Source organism: Gigantopelta aegis, chromosome 4, assembly GCF_016097555.1.
Source record: "Gigantopelta aegis isolate Gae_Host chromosome 4, Gae_host_genome, whole genome shotgun sequence".
NCBI classification, from domain to species: Eukaryota; Metazoa; Mollusca; class Gastropoda; order Neomphalida; family Peltospiridae; genus Gigantopelta; species Gigantopelta aegis.
In genome coordinates this window covers 113478386-113497940 of record NC_054702.1, presented here as the reverse complement: position 1 = coordinate 113497940, position 19555 = coordinate 113478386, and the positions used below count along the sequence as shown (strand labels likewise).

Sequence of the window (19555 nt, the reverse complement as noted above, 5' to 3'; positions counted from 1 at the left end):
TGGGGTATTTTCAGCTTATTTTGACCCTACTATTTACCCAAAATTTGACTGCGAGACACGTTGCTGCCAGACGTCAATGATGTAAACATTGGGCTAACAGGTGTTGGTCTCGGGTAATGTTTCAGACGAGTCCAGATTCACACTAGTTAGACTTCCATGATCGACGACAGCATGTCTAGCGACGTCCCAATGAACGCTACGCCAACGTCAACATTCGTCCTCATAACCGGTTTGGAGGAGGGTCCGTTATGGTGTGGGGTGGCAGCATGAAAAATAGCACGGATTGTTTTGATCGCGAATCACGTGACGTGTTGTAAATAATGTGACTGCAAGGTTCCAGTAAAAAAAAGGAAAGAATATTGCCACAGTGTGCACACAACGTACACGCAAACTATATGTGTTCAATTTCAAATTACACCCTTCGCACGTGCAACGTCACGTCACGTGATTCGCGATCAAAACAATCGGTGCGTTTTTTCATGCTCTTTGAGTGGGAACATTAAGGCACGTTGTGCACTTATTTTGAGTTTTGTATCTCGTTTCATTCATTAATTATTGATATTTGAAATGGAATATCCCCTACTTAGTTTTAACAGTATATTAAATTAGACCATAACAACTCAAAACTACCATATAAAAGTATTTACAGACACATGCATACCTTTTCATGACACATTAAATGGAACTCAGGCACGGCAGAAGCAAGTAGATATTCGGGGGAGGGGGAGGAGCTTGACTGAGATCGAGGGCACAAAACAAACTATATGTCCTGAAAAGCAATGTCCTGCATTCTACAAGTAAAAGTAATATCTGCCTTAAGATTTACTACCAATAATATTTTTGATTCAGAATTATTGGGGAGAGAGCCCCCAGCTCCCCTGCTCCGCCGTACCCGGAGCTTCTTAAAATCTGAAATCAATATGTTTTTTTAAATGACATGGAACATTGTAAGGTCATACAGCTACTTAACTGTGTGCGATTTCATGAATCAATGGTCTGTTATTGCCAGTCCTTGAGTGAATGTTGTGTTACTCACCCACCCACCCCAACAACTACATGACTGATTTACGCGGTTAATGTAGACAAAATTTTAATGACCTAGTTTCGACTAGATCATTTATTAACGTTTTGAAAGAAAAGTGCTGTGCTTAACACGGACTTATAATCCCCTGATGGTTATTCTAATTTCTATGATGTTGCCTAATCGAATAATTTAAACACAAATAGTTACTTTTTTATTTTTGAAAGTGTGTGTGCGTACACGTGTGGATGTGTGTGTAGGTGTACTTTTATTTCTCCCTATATCTATTAACTATCACTCACTCTCTCTCTCAGCTGTCGTTTTGAAATTTGGAAAATCGTTTATAGCTGGAAAATATGAATTGATGAGATCTGAAAATTAACTGAAGATACAAGGCAATATAAATTCGTATTATATTTCTTAAAACACAAAATTTTGGAACCCGCTTATAGAATATCGCAGATCCGCCCCAGTTTTGGTCTCTATTCAAAACAGACGTCCAATCAACTGACCGATAACAGCAGATTCACAGTTATGTGACCGCCAAAATGTACAATGACTGCTCCTTTCTTATGTACTTCCGGGGTCATCTGAGTTGCTTTTCTGACCGTTACTCTCAATTTCTTTACTAATTTTTGGCCATAATTTAGCAACCATGTAATAATCCAAACAACATTAATGCCGGGATGTAAGTATTTATATGTAAACCTTATCAAACTGTGCAACGATGGATATTTCTGATCATTTTATAGTGTTTTAAATGGAAAAGTACAAGAGTCGCTTTCGCATTCATCTGCAAAAAGAAATGGGTCAATTTCATCGGTGTTAAGGGGGTCACCTAAATTCATAGTTGAATTGTGTTTGTTGTAAAAACAATGCATGCTAATTAACACCATAAGTAGATGCTTAATGTAAAGTACAGCTCGCTAAAGTGATCTTATCAACACGTTTATAATTAATGATATTTAAACATTTTAGGGTATTTAGGCCTAATACACATTTGGTTTTGATATTCACAGAATATGATTATGATATACAGTAGAATCTTGTTTGCTCGACCTCGGAAGGGTCAATCACACGGCAACACTCAAACCAAACACAAAGTCCCGAGTTGTTTGTCCGGTAAACCCTTATATTAACTGATGATGGGTCGAATACGTCCAGGGTCGACTATAAGCCTTCTCTCGAACTAAATTATCGGTCCCGTCTGTGTTATTAACTATATTTCCCTCGAACTGGTGATCCATCAAATATCAAATAGAAAACCACAGAAAAGGACCAACAATAGCCGCGCTTGCGCATTTGGTTATTACAACCTTCGGATTATAATTATTTAGGCGAATCGCAACAATAGCCATGCAATCCTTTCTTTGCCATACCTTGTCATGTTGTATGTCAAGCGGCTATCGGTAATGGTCTTTCAAATACAGCTAGTGTTACGGTACCTGTTCGATGAACTGTGATACCAGTCAAATAATTAGTGCACAAAATGGCATCAGCGTGAAGCATTACTCTGAACACGTCTACAAGACCAGTTTTAAATGAAACAGTGAGCAAGTTACTCAGCTGTCATCACTTCAGCAACCACACATCTAATTATTACCGACAAGGGCTTCTGCATCACACAATCGGAGTAATTTGTAATAAATCCTTTTACTCTGATATTTTGCTATATAACACCTTTATGAAATTTTTATGTTTGCAGTTACCAAAATAATATGTATCTAATTAACCTTCTAACTGATGTTACGGAAATAACTGATGTTGACCGAATGGTTCGGTTGAACTACCCAATGGGTCGAACACTTTCTCGAGCACTGATGGGGTTCGAGCCAACGAGATTCAACTGCATATACCTAAATGGTTTGATAAATTTTTACAACTAGCCTGCCACAGTGTATCAGTACTTATGACTTTCCTGACAGGAATTGCATACAGTCTGCACAGTAAAAACTAATTTAAGGGGTGGCAATTGTATCTCATAAGTATAAAATCCAAGTAATATGATCTCAACGAATCATAGTCACTTCATACCCTAGTCATTTCATACCATGCTGCCTGGTCATTTCGTACTGTAGTCATTTCGTACCATTGTAAAAAGTCATTTCGTACCAATATATAGAAAATTAATCGACCATGTCATTAAAAGCAGTTTTGGGGTGTTTTTTAAACTCATTATCAAAACAATCAAATCAGTATTGCGTTTTGGTTTGTGTGAATTAGAAACATAAATTGTACAGTTAGTATTACATTTATTTATTCACATATTTGGTTCAGCTAGTGACCAAATGCGAATGCAACTATGATACAGATCGCTGTTTGGTGCACCGAATATTCAAGTATACCCCTATTGTTGGGGGGTGGGGTGGGTGGTTGGATACCGTTAGTGTGATGGTCTTGCAGATGAAAGTACAGATATATTTGTGTTAAAATATGGTATGTATGCAACTATGATACAGATCGCTGTTTGGTGCACCGAATATTCAAGTATACCCCTATTGTTGGGGGGTGGGGTGGGTGGTTGGATACCGTTAGTGTGATGGTCTTGCAGATGAAAGTACAGATATATTTGTGTTAAAATATGGTATGTAAAGCCACCTGAGAACTACCAGAGAAAAATGTGTGTGTGGGTGGGGGCTTGACACTCACCCACCTCTGTTTTGCGTACCCTACCATGGACATTTCTCATTGAACAAAATCGCTTGCATGTAATTTGTTAAGACTTAAAGTTGCTATTTCTCATGAGCCACGATGACTACAACAAATTGTGTAGAGAGAGAAATTAACTAGTCGAGGTGGTTATCAGGGTGCAGAATAAGTTATAACATGAAAACATAGTCATCAATATTACCCACCTCCCTGCTAATGAAATGGAAACCGCACTAATTTAGCTGGTAACAGAAAACATTTTGAAAACGATAACTCCCTCATACCAAAATACACTACTAGACCACTACATTGATATGTGTACAAAATTTTATGATGTTATTTTGAACGGTTTTAGACTTGTGCTCTGGAAACAGTGAATATGGTCATTCATTTCTGGCTATTTGTTTCCATCATAAAATAAAAAAAAATTGAAAATTATAACTCGCTCATAGTAGAAGGCACCACCGGAGCACCAGATTGATGTGTATCATTATGTAGTCTTGAACAGTTTTGGAGTTCTCTGGGAACATTCTTGGATGGATGGATGGTGCTCATTTTAATGTCAATGGCAAATTGCATTGCAGTGTTTTTTAATCAAGTTGTGCTTGAGATTTATTTTGATGAACTATTGCAGGGGATAAAAACTGAACAGTGGTGTTTGATTTTTTTTTTTTTGTGTGTTTTAGTTTGTTATTATTTTCTAATAGGTCAAGCATGTTTTCAGTTTTGACAATGTTAATCTTAATGTTACTTTTGTAAGGTGAGTTTAAATGACACCAGATTAACTGTGTTTCAGCCAGAAGATCCTACAGTACAAGTGCCATCTGTGTCTGATGAATTTACCGGTGCTATCGCTGGGCTGCCATCATGGTTGTCCAGGCTGCAGCCCCACCCCCGTGACAGGATGACAGAACAGACTTAAATCAGCGTGTTGTAGTTTTGGACTATATGACCATGTTTCGGAATGTCTTTAGTGGCTGTGTTTCCGACCGAAGCACAAGAACTAAAGCCATGCGATCTCATAAGTAAGTTTGATATTTTTGTCTCTGGACCACATAATAAAGCTCTGTTTATAGAAGTTGTGACTTTATCTCTCTGTATGTTTACAAAAGTAGAAGTAGATATCTGTGTTTGCAACTTTTAATTTTAAAATGAAACAGTTAAAACGTAATCAATTGGCAGTTTGCATGAATTTAAATTTGCACAATCAGTATGCGGACATAACAACAATTGGTGGGGAATAGTGTGCCCTGAACATCGTACAGTTGTTTTGTATTCAACATTATACTCTTGAGTTGAATGTGCTCAAAGATGTCAGGCTGGAAAATTAAACTGAACACCAGAATGCATTTATGTGATTCAGACTGCCTTCAAAATTGAAATGAAGATATGATGTGCTACATATTTTGTTTTTTAACGGTTTGGTAGTCATTTGACTCCACAGACATGGTATGAAGTTGGTTTCAAAACATCTATTCTGCATTAAATAACATGTATTAATTATAGCTGCAAGAATTTATGAAGTACTGAGAGAGAAGTAAAATGTTCAATGTGTCCTTTTTTCATCTTTGACAGTTAGTGTTGGGAAATTGTATTTTGTATAATTATAACAACCAGATGGATGTATTTGGTGTATAGCACAGAACATGTTGGTTGCTGTGTGAAAATGTGGATGATGAAAGGTTAGAGTACTTATTCCATTCTGTACTTAGGTTTTGATTTTGATTTTATCAGGCTCAAATTTGGCGCTCCTATGCATGTAGCTCTGAAGAATGGATACCTGCCAACACCTCTTATAGTAAGTATTTATCTACATACATATAGCAACCTTGCAGTAAGTATATTATTATCTTGAAACAGTTCTGTAGAAAATACAGTGTTAAATAGTGTAAAGATTGTTTGCTAATGAAGCTGTATTGTTCTGTTTTATGCAGTCAAATTGTCCCAAAGGATTTGCTTTTATCATGTTTTCACCGTGATATGGGTTTCACTGTTATGAATCAATGTGACATGAGGTTGCACAAGAAATTAGTCGAGTGATCCATGTCACCTCAACTGATTGTTTCTACTCGTCTTCATCCTTCTCCATAGGAGCCAGGTTGAGCTGTTTTCTCACAATATTCGCTTGTGTTTTATTATCATTTTAATGACCACTGGCTTTTTTGTTTTTTTGTTTAGGATGTGTACAAATTGTGTATATAAGAAATGTTTGTAATTTGTGAATTTATCAGTGTATATCAGTTACAAATTGTATAAAATTGTGTAGTGTAACGATTTTATACTAAATTTGTGATTGTTATATATCGATAACTTCACAACAAAATGACAAACAATTCTTTTAATTATAAACAGCAGAACTTATTTAGTTAAAACTAACATAATTCATAAATCAGTTTCTAACGTGCTTCCCATTATCTGCTTTACATAATGATGTCCCCATTTGACGTAATGACGTTATTTTCTGAGGAGTTTAGTTTAAAATCCTTCACTACACTACACAATTTTATGCAGTTTGTGACAGCTGTACATTGATAAATGTATTTAAAAATGACAAGCAGTTCTTATATAATTACATACATAGGAGCGGGTGCAAAGAGTGGGTTTCGGCTGACAAACCTTCCTCTTGATCAAGCAAATTTTTCTCTCTTTTTTTCAATACTTTTTCTGTGGAAACATGTCTTAACCCTTCATAAATTTTGATAGGCACAGTTTAGTCCACACCCTCTTCTAAAATTTATGCACAAGCACCCGGACACACCATATTTAGTTAAAACACACATAAATCAGCTTCTAAAGTCTTTTTCATGACCTGTTTTACGTAATGACATCCCAGCTGGCATAATGATGTAATTTTCTGAGGTTTATCGAAGGATAACCTTCAATTTTTCTTCGATGTCATCCAATCAGAATAGAGTAAATTGTATAAATACAGAAAGTTTATAATTATATATGATTAGTTCATTGTCAGTGTTGGAACTGTTTATTTTAGAATGTACTAGTGTATAAAACTCGGAAGTGGGTATGAACTTGTAAAAACTGTTGTTTTTATTTTAGGGTATACTAGTGTATTTAACTGAGATAAGGGTTGGAACTTTTAATAACTGTGTTTTTGTTTTAGGATATACTAGTGTATATACTAGTAGCTCAGGAAGAGGTTGGAACTTGTAATAACTGTGTTTTTATTTTAGGATATACTAGTGTATTTAGCCCAGAAAGGAACTGAAACTTGTAATAACTGCTATTTTTATTTTATGGTATACTAGTGTATTTAACTGAGGTAGGAGTTCAAACTTTTAATAACTGTGTTTTTATTTTAGGATATACTAGTGTATATAGCTCAGGAAGGGGTTGGAACTGTTGATCTGTTCCGTCGTCCAGGAAACCCAGCAGACATTCGCCACATTGTAAAACGTTTGTCCGAGGGAAAACCAGTGACATACACTCGATACAGCTTCTATACTCTGGCATCAGTCTTAAAGGTATGCATATGAAATTAAATGCCATGTTTGTGTTTGGATATCAGCCCTGAAGGATTTAACTTGAACTTAATACCAGATTTTAAAAAAATTTATCAATGGCATTCAATTGAACCATTATGTCTTACTGTCAGTTGCAGTATAAAGTAGTTTGGGATTAGCCAGTGGACAGAAGAAACCTATATTATCCTCCAACCACCATTTCACAGAATAGGATGACAGATAAAGCAAAGTCATATTTGTATAGTAGCAGGATATGACTTTTGATGTCACACACTTAGCTACGTTACAAAATCGCTTATTGCACCTCTAGGTCATTGTACAATGTGGCTGAAGTAACAGAAATCAAAGCTTTTTCCCTTAATTTTTTTGGTCTGCAGGATAAAGATTATAACTAGTTAATGACATCGGATATTGGCTTTAGCCTGTTAAGACCGAATGAGTAATGTTTGCATTCTTCTCTTCGAAGTCATTTAACTAGTTATTCTCTATTTAATGGCTTTTTTGTTACCATATTATAAAGTAGACAGTATCTAAAACAGAATCTCTGTTACTGTATGTCTTAAGTGAGTTTAATTAACTTGAAGTGCAGTTCTTGTGAGAGTTATTTCCCCTGACTAGCTGGCAGAGTGAGTGGATTGTGAGTGAAAGATTAATGTTTATTTCTTGTGAGAGTTATTTCCCTTGACTAGCTGGCAGAGTGAGTTTAGTGTGTGAATTGTGAGTGTGAAAGATTAATGTTTATTTCTTGTGAGAGTTATTTCCCCTGACTAGCTGGCAGAGTGAGTTTAGTGTGAATTGTGAGTGTGAAAGATTAATGTTTATTTCTTGTGAGAGTTATTTCCCCTGACTAGCTGGCAGTGAGTTTAGTGTGTGGATTGTGAGTGTGAAAGATTAATGTTTATTTCTTGTGAGTTATTTCCCATGACTAGCTGGCAGAGTGAGTTTAGTGTGTGAATTGTGAGTGTGAAAGATTAATGTTTATTTCTTGGGAGAGTTATTTCCCCTGACTAGCTGGCAGTGAGTTTAGTGTGTGGATTGTGAGTGTGAAAGATTAATGTTTATTTCTTGTGAGAGTTATTTCACCTGGCTAGCTGGCAGAGTGAGTTTAGTGTGTGGATTGTGAGTTTGTGAAGGATTAATGTTTATTTCTTGCAAGAGTCATTTCCCCTGTCTAGCTGTCAGAGTGAGTGGAGTGTGTGTTTTGTGGATTGTGAGTTTGTGAAGGATTAATATTTATTTCTTGCAGCGTTATCTTCTGCGCCTGCCTGGAGGTGTTTTTACGCCGCAAGGAGAAGAATGTTTGCTTCAGGTGTTGAGTCTAGGACACCGATCAGAACAATTTCAAGCAGTCCATGAGTAAGTTCTTTCAGGGGTTTTAAAATTATTATTATTCTGAAGAAGAAAAAAAAATCTGACACCTTTTTTGACAGATTATACCTATCAGTCTCTTAATAGATCAAAACGGCCTCAGTGGTGTTGTGGTTAAGCCATCAGACATAAGGCTGGTAGGTATAGAGTTCGCAGCCTGGTACCGGCTCCCACCCAGAGTGAGTTTTAACGACTCAATGGGTAGGTGTAAGACCACTACACTCTCCTGTCTCTAACCACTAACAACTATCCTGGACAGACAACCCAGATAGCTGAGGACAGTGTGCTTGAACCTAAATTGGATATAAGCTCAAAAATAAATTGAAATGAAAAAAAATAGATGAAGCAGGGCCAAGTATGTTTTAGTTTTACTGGAAGTTTGAAAAAAACATGGTTAGAAATATCATCAGAATAAAATGCACAACATTATGTTGCATTTGACCAGGCAATCATGGTTTTCTACCTGTTTACCTACCTATCCACATAATACATGTCAACGTGACCTGTCATTTAACAGTGAAGTGATTTTTCAGCATTTGAAATGATTTTTTTTCCACAAAATAATTCTCGAAAATAGAATGAATTTGATCTAAAGTATTGTTATATAACATTTACTTAGCTATGGTATACAGTTAATATCTTTCTTGAGATAATTTCAGCTTTTATTTTGTAAGTGGGTGTCACATGTCTGAACAAACATAATCACTAATAATATCTTTCGGCCAGATTAAATATGAGATACGGAGATCTCCTATGTACAGCATAGTTTCAGTGCAGCTTCTACATATGTATTTTCAGCTTCATTCAGACCCTCAGCTCTGCCCACCAACATCTCATTTCACTTCTGTTTGGCACGTGGTTCCGTATCGTGAACCACTCGGAGATCAACTTCATGACGCTGGAGGCGTTGTCGCGGAGCTGCGCTGGCTCTGTGTTCCACACCTGCGCCGACGACCCCGCGAAGGTGGAGAAGGCGAGCCGCCTCATGCAGCTCATGGTCGACAACTTCGGCACATCCGTCATGTTCGGGCGCGAGAATATTGAATACTTCACCGAGACCACGCGCACAGGGATACATGTGCGGGAGATGTTCCGTTATGAGTACCAGTACCCATCTGAGGATCTTCTACCTCGTACGTCACTTTTGTCTGTTTTTTATGTTGTTGTTTATCCCTTCATGTATTTTTTTTTTTTGCTAAATGAAAACTTTAGCGAAATTTTTGTGTTTAACAATCATGTTTATTTTATAAATCATAAATCTGTGGTATTTCCCCTCCCCCCCCCCCCAAAAAAAAAAAACCCCAAGCAAAAGAATATAAATAAATTATATGATGTCATTTTCAGTCACACCTCATGAATGTTTTATTAAAAAAATTAAAATTAACAATTACACATTTATACCTGCTTGTTTTGGATCGCATATAAATGTTAACATATGCTTTTCTACATTTTTTTTTATTTCACTGTTAGTGTTTGTCTTGTTCCCTTGTACTCAAAACTGACCTAATGATACTAATTATGAATTTTATAGAAATGTTCCATTGTTTCCTTTGGTTGTTGTGACTCCAGCATGACTCACCATTAACTGTTAATGTTTGTCACCCAGCCTTTGCAATTCACATCAGTTTTCAGCAGAGCCGATATAAAAGCTCAAGTAAAATTGTTAACATCATCATTTGTTTTGCTGATGCAACTTGAGTGAATGTCTGAGTGCCAGTTTTTGGTACCGCCAAATAGTTGGTGTTTAAAATTTCAATCCCAGCTTTCTGATGAAATACTAATGCAGCAGGGCTAGCTCTGCCACTCGCCAAATTCACTAATTATGAATTTTAAGAACAATTGACAAATTCTATTTTAATTTTGCAAAAATAAATTGTGTAATAATTAATATTTTGTTGGAAAATAGCTAAATAGCTGTAGGTTTTGCTTTTTTAAAAATAATTTGGCGAAATTTTCTGATCACTCAGAGCTAACCAGGCGATATTTAAAATAAAAAATTAATTTTTATCTGAAGCATTTTTTCTGCTGAGCAGTTTTTTGAATTGAAAGGGCTGGTCACCGTGGTTATTTTATAGCACTCACTTTAGAATACTAGTGTCTTACAGTTAATATTTTACACAACTAGCATTTTACTCTTACAATATAACACTGTGGTAATTTGATATACTAACAACTGATTAGCTAACTCACATTTAGCTATTGTACGTCTCCATGGTGCTTTCACATGACTCAGTTTTTACTAAATTGTCTCAAACCGTGGTAAATTTATAGTATGAAAATTTGATAATATGAAAAAATCACCATGGTAATTTTATGTGACTAATTGTTTTACTAATAACATTTGCTATCATGTTAAATTTACATCTCTTTTTTTATTTAAATTTACATCTCTAACATTTGATTTCGATTCACATATGTGTCTTGTTGTTTGTCACTGTTACAGTTGTGTATTTTTATTGTGGAGCTGCTAATGTTTGTGAATGTTGATATGTCCAACTTGTCTTTAAAACGTGTTGTCACCATGCAGATCTTGTGTTATTTGCTGGTGTATCTACTACCCTCATGCTGTACCTCACTCACCTGTATCTTTGTCTCTGTCATAAAATGTTCACATCATTTGTCCTTTTCAGGGAATATTTTGTTCAGCTTTTCGTTGATGGTATTTGGTATACTAATGCTAAGCACACACCTAACAATAAATGCCACAACTCGATAGTCAAGTCAGCAGTGTGAAAATATGCACCAACCAGTGTGATAGTCATGTCAACATTATGTGGAATTGTGGAAAACTTATATTACAAGCAGCAATTGCATCTGTACCAAGCATACCGGCCTCGGTGGTGTCGTGGTTAGGCCATTGGTCTACAGGCTGGTAGGTACTGGGTTCGGATCCCAGTCGAGGCATGGGATTTTTAATCCAGATACCGACTCCAAACCCTGAGTGAGTGCTCTGCAAGGCTCAATGGGTAAACCACTTGCACCGACCAGTGATCCAAAACTGGTTCAACAAAGGCCATGGTTTATGCTATCCTGCCTGTGGGAAGCGCAAATAAAAGATCCCTTGCTGCTAATCGGAAAGAGTAGCCCATGTAGTGGCGACAGCAGGTTTCCTCTCAAAATCTGTGTGGTCTGACGCCATATAACCGTAAATAAAATGTGTTGAGTGCGTCGTTAAATAAAACATTTCTTTCTTTCTGTACCAAGCATATGCCTAGCTACTAACCAGTCAAGAGTCATCAATATTGTTAATGCATTGATGTTGGTGCTATCTGTTAAAAATAAACCAGTGGGAAAATTGAAGCCTAGATGACAGCAAAGCCAAAAATATGACTTGTTTCAATATATTGGACATTGTATGCTTCTAGTAAAAGAATTTGCATAATTGTCTTTGTGCGGGTTAAAACTGCTCAGTTTAGTTTAGCCTTAAGTCTAGAATACTAGAATATGTAACAACATCATGATTGTGCCATGAAAATTTTAAGTAATGGACAAAAAGTCATTATGTTCATGATTTCTGTCTGTATTACTGGTAATAAGATGTTTACTGACAGAATATTGGTGCTGGGATATATGCCTAAATTGTTTGAAAGTGTTGGGCAGTGATATGGAGTAGAGTGATAGGTAAGTTACCTGGTATTAGCATATCTCTGCGAGTAGTCTGTCATTGTTTATGACTTCTTTACCTCCTTGATGAGTTTCCCAGCAAGTTTGTTAATGCAGAGTGAAATATCAAACTGTTACATCAGACCATGTGGAATAGTCAACAGTAGTAGTTAAACATTGATGTGTAAAGTTTGGTGCAGCTTAAAGCAGGGTATCCATTCTCACATGGTACGAGTTTGTGTCTGCGTCAGTGCATGTGTGAAGTCAACATCCATATACCAGTGAAATGGCTGTTTACAATTCTAAGTAATCTTGGATGAGACTGACATAAGTCAGATCCCAAAATAGCTTCTGTGTCCGTGTGATTCCTTGCAGACAGACGTGGAATTGATCAGTGGATTCTTCTCTATCTGATGCGGACCACGTACAAATGGATGCCCTGCTTTAGTGAGTGAGGCTGGCACCTTTCCCATCACACCTCTTCCAGGATCAGGTTTATTGTGCAAATAAAACTTTACGTCTAGATTCAATGCTATGATGAAGTTATGCCTATACAAATTCGGTCTTTATGGTTTGACGCAAGCAATTGCTAGCGTAAAACAATTTTTGCTTGGATGAAAAACTGTTTGCTTCATCATGATTTTATTTTACTCAAAATTACTGTGAATTTAGGAGAGCAGTTTATTGCTCATCATCAATTTTCAGTCCATAAGCACTGCAAGTTGCATGTGGGTTAAGTCTGGACACTTTGCTAAAAGTCTTGAGTCTAGCCGTCACAGTTTTATAACCATGATCGCTCTATTACATTACAAATAGAAAGAGTCAAAAGCTTTGGACCAAGATTTAATATTACTGGTGTATAACCATCAACATGCCGTACCACCATTGAGTTGACCACAAACAGTAGCAGCTCTGCCTTGCACCCAGTGCATGTTGTTTTGTTCCTTGCATGTGTAGGTGAGGTGTCTCTGGGATGGTTTTTCATCTTCCTCCTGGGGGAAGCTAAAACACATGGCTTTGATCTTGATCACAATGGTAAGATCTGTCTTACATGGTTTTCTTCAAGCTCTCTTTTTATCAATAATGGAATTAAGTTATATTTTATGTTAAAATATTTTAAAATATTCTGTTTCAAATTTTATTAACATTGCTGTTACAAAAACAAATTTGCTTGAATATTTTTTCAGCCAGTTTTTACATGTGTGCAATTTGATTTCTAGTTTAGACAAATGATTATGTATCAGTCATTGTGTCCATGGCCATTCAGTCATTGTTTTTGTGGTATCTGTATTGAATTTACTTCTTAAAAACAACCATTCCAGTTTTGATGATTAATGCTTTTGAAATTTAAATAATATCCCAGCTATGGACTGATTTAAAATATATAATATCCATGTAGAAGATTTTGAAACAGTTCAGTATCCGAGTATAATATTGTTATATTTAATACGGGGCAAACTGACCATGATAGTTTATATTTAAATGTTGCTGAGAGATCCAACCCCACGTGTGCTTATTGTTTATGTCAATTGTTATTTGTTTTAGGACTGGTTTGTGATTTTGTCTTGTTGTTTTGTTTGGCAAATTGGTTTATAGATAATAAAATCAGTCAGTCTCTGTATAAACATTTTGTTTACTTCACTGTCACATTGGATTTTCATTATTAATAGAGATATTTGTGCTACAATGAACATACTGGTTTATTGATTACTTTATTTTATTTGTATTTAAATATTATAAATATTTTCACGTTTAAACAGTTATTTTCCTTATTTAGGTCATGTTTACTATGCTAACACTTGGTACTGCACACGAAGTTACAGTTACCATATTGTAACATTGTTTAGTAATGCAAGATACAAACACACATTCACTTTTAATAAATCCTTGTGTCTTCACTGTCAGCAGGTGTTGTCAAAGTCTGCACTCAGATCTCTGCACCTTTTACCATGAATGAAAAGAATATTAATCCCAAGCAGTTTTTCATTCGTACCTGTAGCATGTGTATATTTGGATTTAAAATTGCAGGGCCATCTTGAAAAAAAGAAAAAGAAAGAAATATCATGCTATGTGAAGAACTTTTGGTTGAGGGTGGGTGTGCTTGATCTTAACAACATCATGGACTATTGTAACTTCTCTGGGGTCGAAATTGGCTAAAATTCCTGTTAGTCATTCGGTCCAGCAAGCTACAAATTCTGTTGGCCCGAATCAAAACCTGCTGCACCAAACTTGATTATATTATTATTATTTTGATTATTTATTTATTACTGGATGCTTGAGGTGATGATCAGTGTAATGTATCTGTTCTTGGTAGATGTGTCTCATGAGTTTATTGCGATATATCAGTTTTTGGTAGATGTGTCAGATGAGTTTATTGAGATGTATCTGTTTTTGGTAGATGTGTCAGATGAGTTTATTGAGATGTATCTATTTTTGGTAAACGTTTCGGATGAGTATATTGAGATGTATCTATTTTTGGTAAACGTTTCGGATGAGTATATTGAGATGTATCTGTGTTTGGTAGACGTGTTGGATGAGTTTATTGAGATGTATCTGTTTTTGGTAGATGTGTCGGATGAGTATATTGAGATGTATCTGTGTTTGGTAGACGTGTTGGATGAGTTTATTGAGATGTATCTGTTTTTGGTAGATGTGTCGGATGAGTTTATTGAGATGTATCTGTTTTTGTTAGATGTGTCAGATGTGTCGGATGAGTATATTGAGATGTATCTGTTTTTGGTAGATGTGTCGGATGAGTTTATTGAGATGTATCTGTTTTTGGTAGACGTGTCGGATGAGTTTATTAAGATGTATCTGTTTTTGGTAGATGTGTCTGATGAGTTTATTGAGATGTATCTGTTTTTGGTAGACGTGTCGGATGAGTTTATTGAGATGTATCTGTTTTTGGTAGACGTGTCAGATGAGTATATTGAGATGTATCTGTTTTTGGTAGATGTGTCGGATGAGTATATTGAGATGTATCTGTTTTTGGTAGATGTGTCGGATGAGTTTATTGAGATGTATCTGTTTTTGGTAGATGTGTCAGATGTATTTGTTTTTGGTAGATGTGTCAGATGAGTATATTGAGATGTATCTGTTTTTGGTAGATGTGTCAGATGAGTATATTGAGATGTATCTCTTTTTGGTAGATGTGTCAGATGAGTTTATTGAGATGTATCTGTTTTTGGTAGATGTGTCAGATGAGTATATTGAGATGTATCTGTTTTTGGTAGACGTGTCAGATGAGTATATTGAGATGTATCTGTTTTTGGTAGACGTGTCGGATGAGTATATTGAGATGTATATGTTTTTGGTAGATGTGTCGGATGAGTTTATTGAGATGTATCTGTTTTTGGTAGATGTGTCAGATGTATTTGTTTTTGGTAGATGTGTCAGATGAGTATATTGAGATGTATCTGTTTTTGGTAGATGTGTCAGATGAGTATATTGAGATGTATCTGTTTTTGGTAGATGTGTCAGATGAGTATATTGAGATGTATCTGTTTTTGGTAGATGTGTCAGATGAGTTTATTGAGATGACGAGAATGGAGGGAGACTCGCAGCGGGAACATGAACACCATCCGAGTGAGAGTCCGGAACCAAGCTCACCATTCATGGGCAGACCACGCACCTCGAAGCCGGAGAACTCGCAGCTCACCATTACCGTGACAACAGTCTCGGCTCCTGAAGTCTCCATCATGCCTTCGCCTGAAGTTTCTAAGGTTAACAATTTCTTTTGTTTAACGACACCATTACAGCACATCAGCTATTGGATGTCTAACATTTGGTACTTTTAGAAATCTTTTACATTTTCCCACTACCGTATATCTTCGCCTATAAGTCGAATTTTTTTCACCCAAAAATTATTTTACAACTTGGGGGGTCGACTTATAAGAGGGTAAAAAAATTTCACCAAAAAATATTACTGTTTTGGGGATTATTTTACAAGTTTTATTGTTAAAGTATGCCATGTATTTATACTCAAATATGTTAATTTGACACATTTATTTTTTATAACCTATTTTTTTTGGCATTAGAACGGTTTTGGTTATGCAAAAAGGTGTGCGATCTCACTCACATGCCAAGACAACAGTCCACTTAGTTAAATTAACAGTCATCACTAATAGTAAAAGTGTAAACAATACTAACTACCTGTTGCCTGAGTTTATTTTGAAATCTGGTCACTGGCATTAATGGTTGTTCAAACAATGTTTTGGCGGTGATTAACTTCATGAATATTACTGAGCTTTCCCTTAAAATAGACTGATCTCTGCAGTTCACTATCTAGAGCAATAGGGACACACATCATTTGGTACAAAAACCAGTGTACTTTCCAGAGTTATCCTCCTTACATGTATTAATATGGCGGCAAAACGTGATACTTACAGTTTTATCGTAGTGATCTGTTGTCAGTGTTTATAAATAAAGTCGTTGTCTGTGCACAAAACCATCTGTACAGTACTATACAGTAACAGTCAAACAGCTTTCACTCTCTACTAAGGGAATATTTCGTTTTGATGCTATGTAATAATGATAGTTTGATTGGAAAACGTACAAAACGTGAAAACCGAAGTTTGTAAAATAATTTTCTTTTGTTCAAATATTATTGTTCTCATGTGCTGAAAATAAGAAATATTTCAATATTTATAAGTAGTTTTTCATGGGTCGACTTATAAACGGGTCAATAAAAAAATACGTTTTCAGGGCTTGAAATTAGGGACTCGACTTATAGCCGAGATCGACTTACAGGCGAAGATATACGGTATATGTTTTTTTTACCACAGACAGGGCAGCACATAACACAGCCCTTCATATATCAGTTTTGGGGGCACTGATTGGGGCGGGGGGGAAACCCATTCAGAGGATGGATCCACTGACATGATTCAGTCCTACGAGATCCCACCCCAGTTTCTAAGTCAGTCAACCGTATATATCACGACTAAGTTTTGGGTCATAAGCAATTGTGTGATATCAATAGTATGCTCGATTTAGTAAAAGTTGCAACTAATAAGGTACATGAAATTGCAGAAATAGCCAAAAAAGTAACTTTTTAAATTTAACTATTGTTTAACATGTTATGCCATCAAATTGATGATTTTTTATTGTTTGTTTCAGAGACCAAAATCTGTAGAAGATAGTTTAAATGAAGTAACTAACTATTATCAAAGTCGAAGTCTTAGTCGTTTTAACTCTGTGAAGAGAAAGCAGCTAGAACGCTTGCGGCAGAGATCCGACTGGTTTCTAGGACCCAATCGGGAGCGAATGTCGATTGAAAAAAAAGAAAGTCTATCGAAGAAGGGTTCGGGCAACTCGGGCGCATCTGTGACGAAGGCTTCCTCGGAGGGCGCCGTGCTGGACGTGTTGAACGACACAGACAGTGTGTTTTCTGACAACACTAGTCGCAGCGAGAGCCCGGCCTCAGAGCCAGTACGCAGCCTCTTCTACACCGGGCGCCGCGACATCATGCACAGCGACACGCTGGCTGAGATGAGCACGCCCGAACTGCACCACTTCCACCACTCGGAGGAGGTCACCGACGAAGAGATGTCTGCGAGGGAGGACCATGGGGAGGTGACTGACGAGGAGATGTCTGCGAGGGAGGACCATGGGGAAGTGACTGACGAGGAGATGTCTGCGAGGGAGGATCATGGGGAAGTGACTGACGAGGAGATATCTGCGAGGGAGGATCCCGGGGACATAACGGATGAGGATATGACGGAGTCCGATATAAGATGTTATGTTGTCGACCACCAGTTCGGCATGGGCGGCAAGCACCTCGATTCCTAGCACCTGTGATAAGAAACAAAAACTAACAAAAACTCTTAGGGGTCTTGTCTATTTTTATACATGCACATCCTCATCATCATTTCCCCGACTCTCATCTTGGACTTCTCTCATTCAGTAGCTGGCGTGCGAAGAATTTCACTCCATTTCTGTGCATTAGTGTGTGGTTGCTGTGCTGGTCGCCATCATGATCAACTTGAAGCAGCTGGAAGAAAGAAAACAAATTGTTGGTTAATTTTTCTAGATGGTTGATCTGTTGTTAAGAAGATAGTTCATTATTTTTTAGGGAGATCATTAGTTTGTCTTAAGATCTTTGTTACTTTTAAAGAGTCCTTTGGCAAGGCTTCTAGAATTTTCTAAAAATCTTCTAGCAATGGGATCAGTAATTTTCAAAATTCACCAGCCATAGGTAATAATCTACTAGCCCTACTTCTGTATTTTCTATTAAAACTAGAAAATAAAAACCAAACTCAAATTCGGCCTAAACTTTATTATCACTATATAATAATTAAAATGTAATTAGTAATGTTATTTGTATAAATACTATCAACTATTCCCAATACATTAATGTTTATGTATATATATTTAGTACTATGCAGAGTACACGAGATTGAAACCGGGGTATGCAGGCCTTTCCCCAGGATTTTATTTAAGGCGCTTACATTTTTAGCATCAGTATAACACAAATCAAGCCAACATAAGTGGGGTAGTGGGTTGAAAATAGTTACGTGTTTGCCTTCAATCCAGCTAATCATACTCTTTTTTTTTTAAAGTAACCCATCAATTCCCCACCCCCAACAATTTCATAATTTGTGCCATGTTGTTGCTGTTGATTTCAGCGTCGTGTTAAATGCTTGTTGTGATTTCTGCTTGTAAAATACCTAGGCTAAGAATGCTGACTTCACAGTATATTCCATTTATAATATTAAAAAACCCCCAAAAAACAACAACCAAACAAACAACAACAACAAAACAAACTGTTAATAAAACTAAAATTTACTGTCTTTTTAAAATCCAGCTAACTTACATAGTCGTACAAATATATATCTAACATTATCTAACAAATATGATTATTGTAAGCTAATTCAGTGTATGTTTAACTGCAATTTTATAAATAATGCATGTTCATTTCCCGCAATCGCGATCTCTCGACCATAGGTACAAAATTAACAAAGACAAAGGAAATAAATTAAACGGGCCAGCATACACTTCTTTTGAAAGTGAAAAATGTCGATCAACATTTTTCATTTTGTGGATGTACACTTTTAAGGGGGGAGGGGGGTTGTCAAAAGCGTACTCTTTGTACACTTGTGAAAATGTTGAAAACTATGGATGGCCCCTAAGCATTTGTTCACATCAGAAGATAGAAAATGGTTTAGCCAAAATTTTAGCCATTTGCAAATTTTATTAGCCAATTTTTTTAAAATTATTTTTAATTAGCCAATGGCTAATTTGGCTACCGACAGTGCGAGCCTTGGATGTTTTCAGTGTGTGGAAGTTTTGGGAAGGGAGTGTTAGGATAGAAATGATTGATTGCCAACTTAACTGTACTTTTAAACAGTGCTTCACCAATCGTTTATTCAGTTAAATGGTACAGTTGATTCTGTCAATAAGCATCTTCTTTGATCAGCCTTGAAGCTTGATTGCTCGG

General features: G+C 36.5%; 1 protein-coding gene across 2 annotated transcripts; it reads left to right on the top strand.

Annotated features, from left to right (window-relative positions):
• Positions 1-1600: 1600 nt before the first annotated feature.
• On the top strand, positions 1601-18637 carry LOC121372537. 2 transcript variants are annotated; one of them, XM_041498918.1, is made up of 9 exons: positions 1601-1709; positions 4467-4695; positions 5405-5468; positions 6988-7149; positions 8396-8505; positions 9316-9650; positions 13078-13155; positions 15634-15842; positions 17236-18637. In XM_041498918.1, exons 2-9 carry the CDS (start codon positions 4619-4621, stop codon positions 17905-17907), a joined length of 1707 nt encoding a protein of 568 aa, XP_041354852.1. In that variant the 5' UTR covers positions 1601-1709; positions 4467-4618; the 3' UTR covers positions 17908-18637. The 2 variants fall into 2 exon arrangements, with proteins under 2 accessions (XP_041354852.1, XP_041354853.1); XM_041498919.1 differs by lacking the exon at positions 13078-13155.
• The last annotated feature ends 918 nt before the right edge of the window (positions 18638-19555 follow it).

What these genes read in the sequence shown, in the direction of transcription:
- LOC121372537 (XM_041498918.1), top strand. Translation starts at nt 4,619, where the DNA reads ATGACCATGTTTCGGAATGTCTTTAGTGGCTGTGTTTCCGACCGAAGC. An exon ending in ACCTGCCAACACCTCTTATA is followed by an intron (nt 5,469 to 6,987) that starts GTAAGTATTTAT and finishes TTTTTATTTTAG; the next exon opens with GATATACTAGTGTATATAGC. An exon ending in CTTCGCCTGAAGTTTCTAAG is followed by an intron (nt 15,843 to 17,235) that starts GTTAACAATTTC and finishes TGTTTGTTTCAG; the next exon opens with AGACCAAAATCTGTAGAAGA.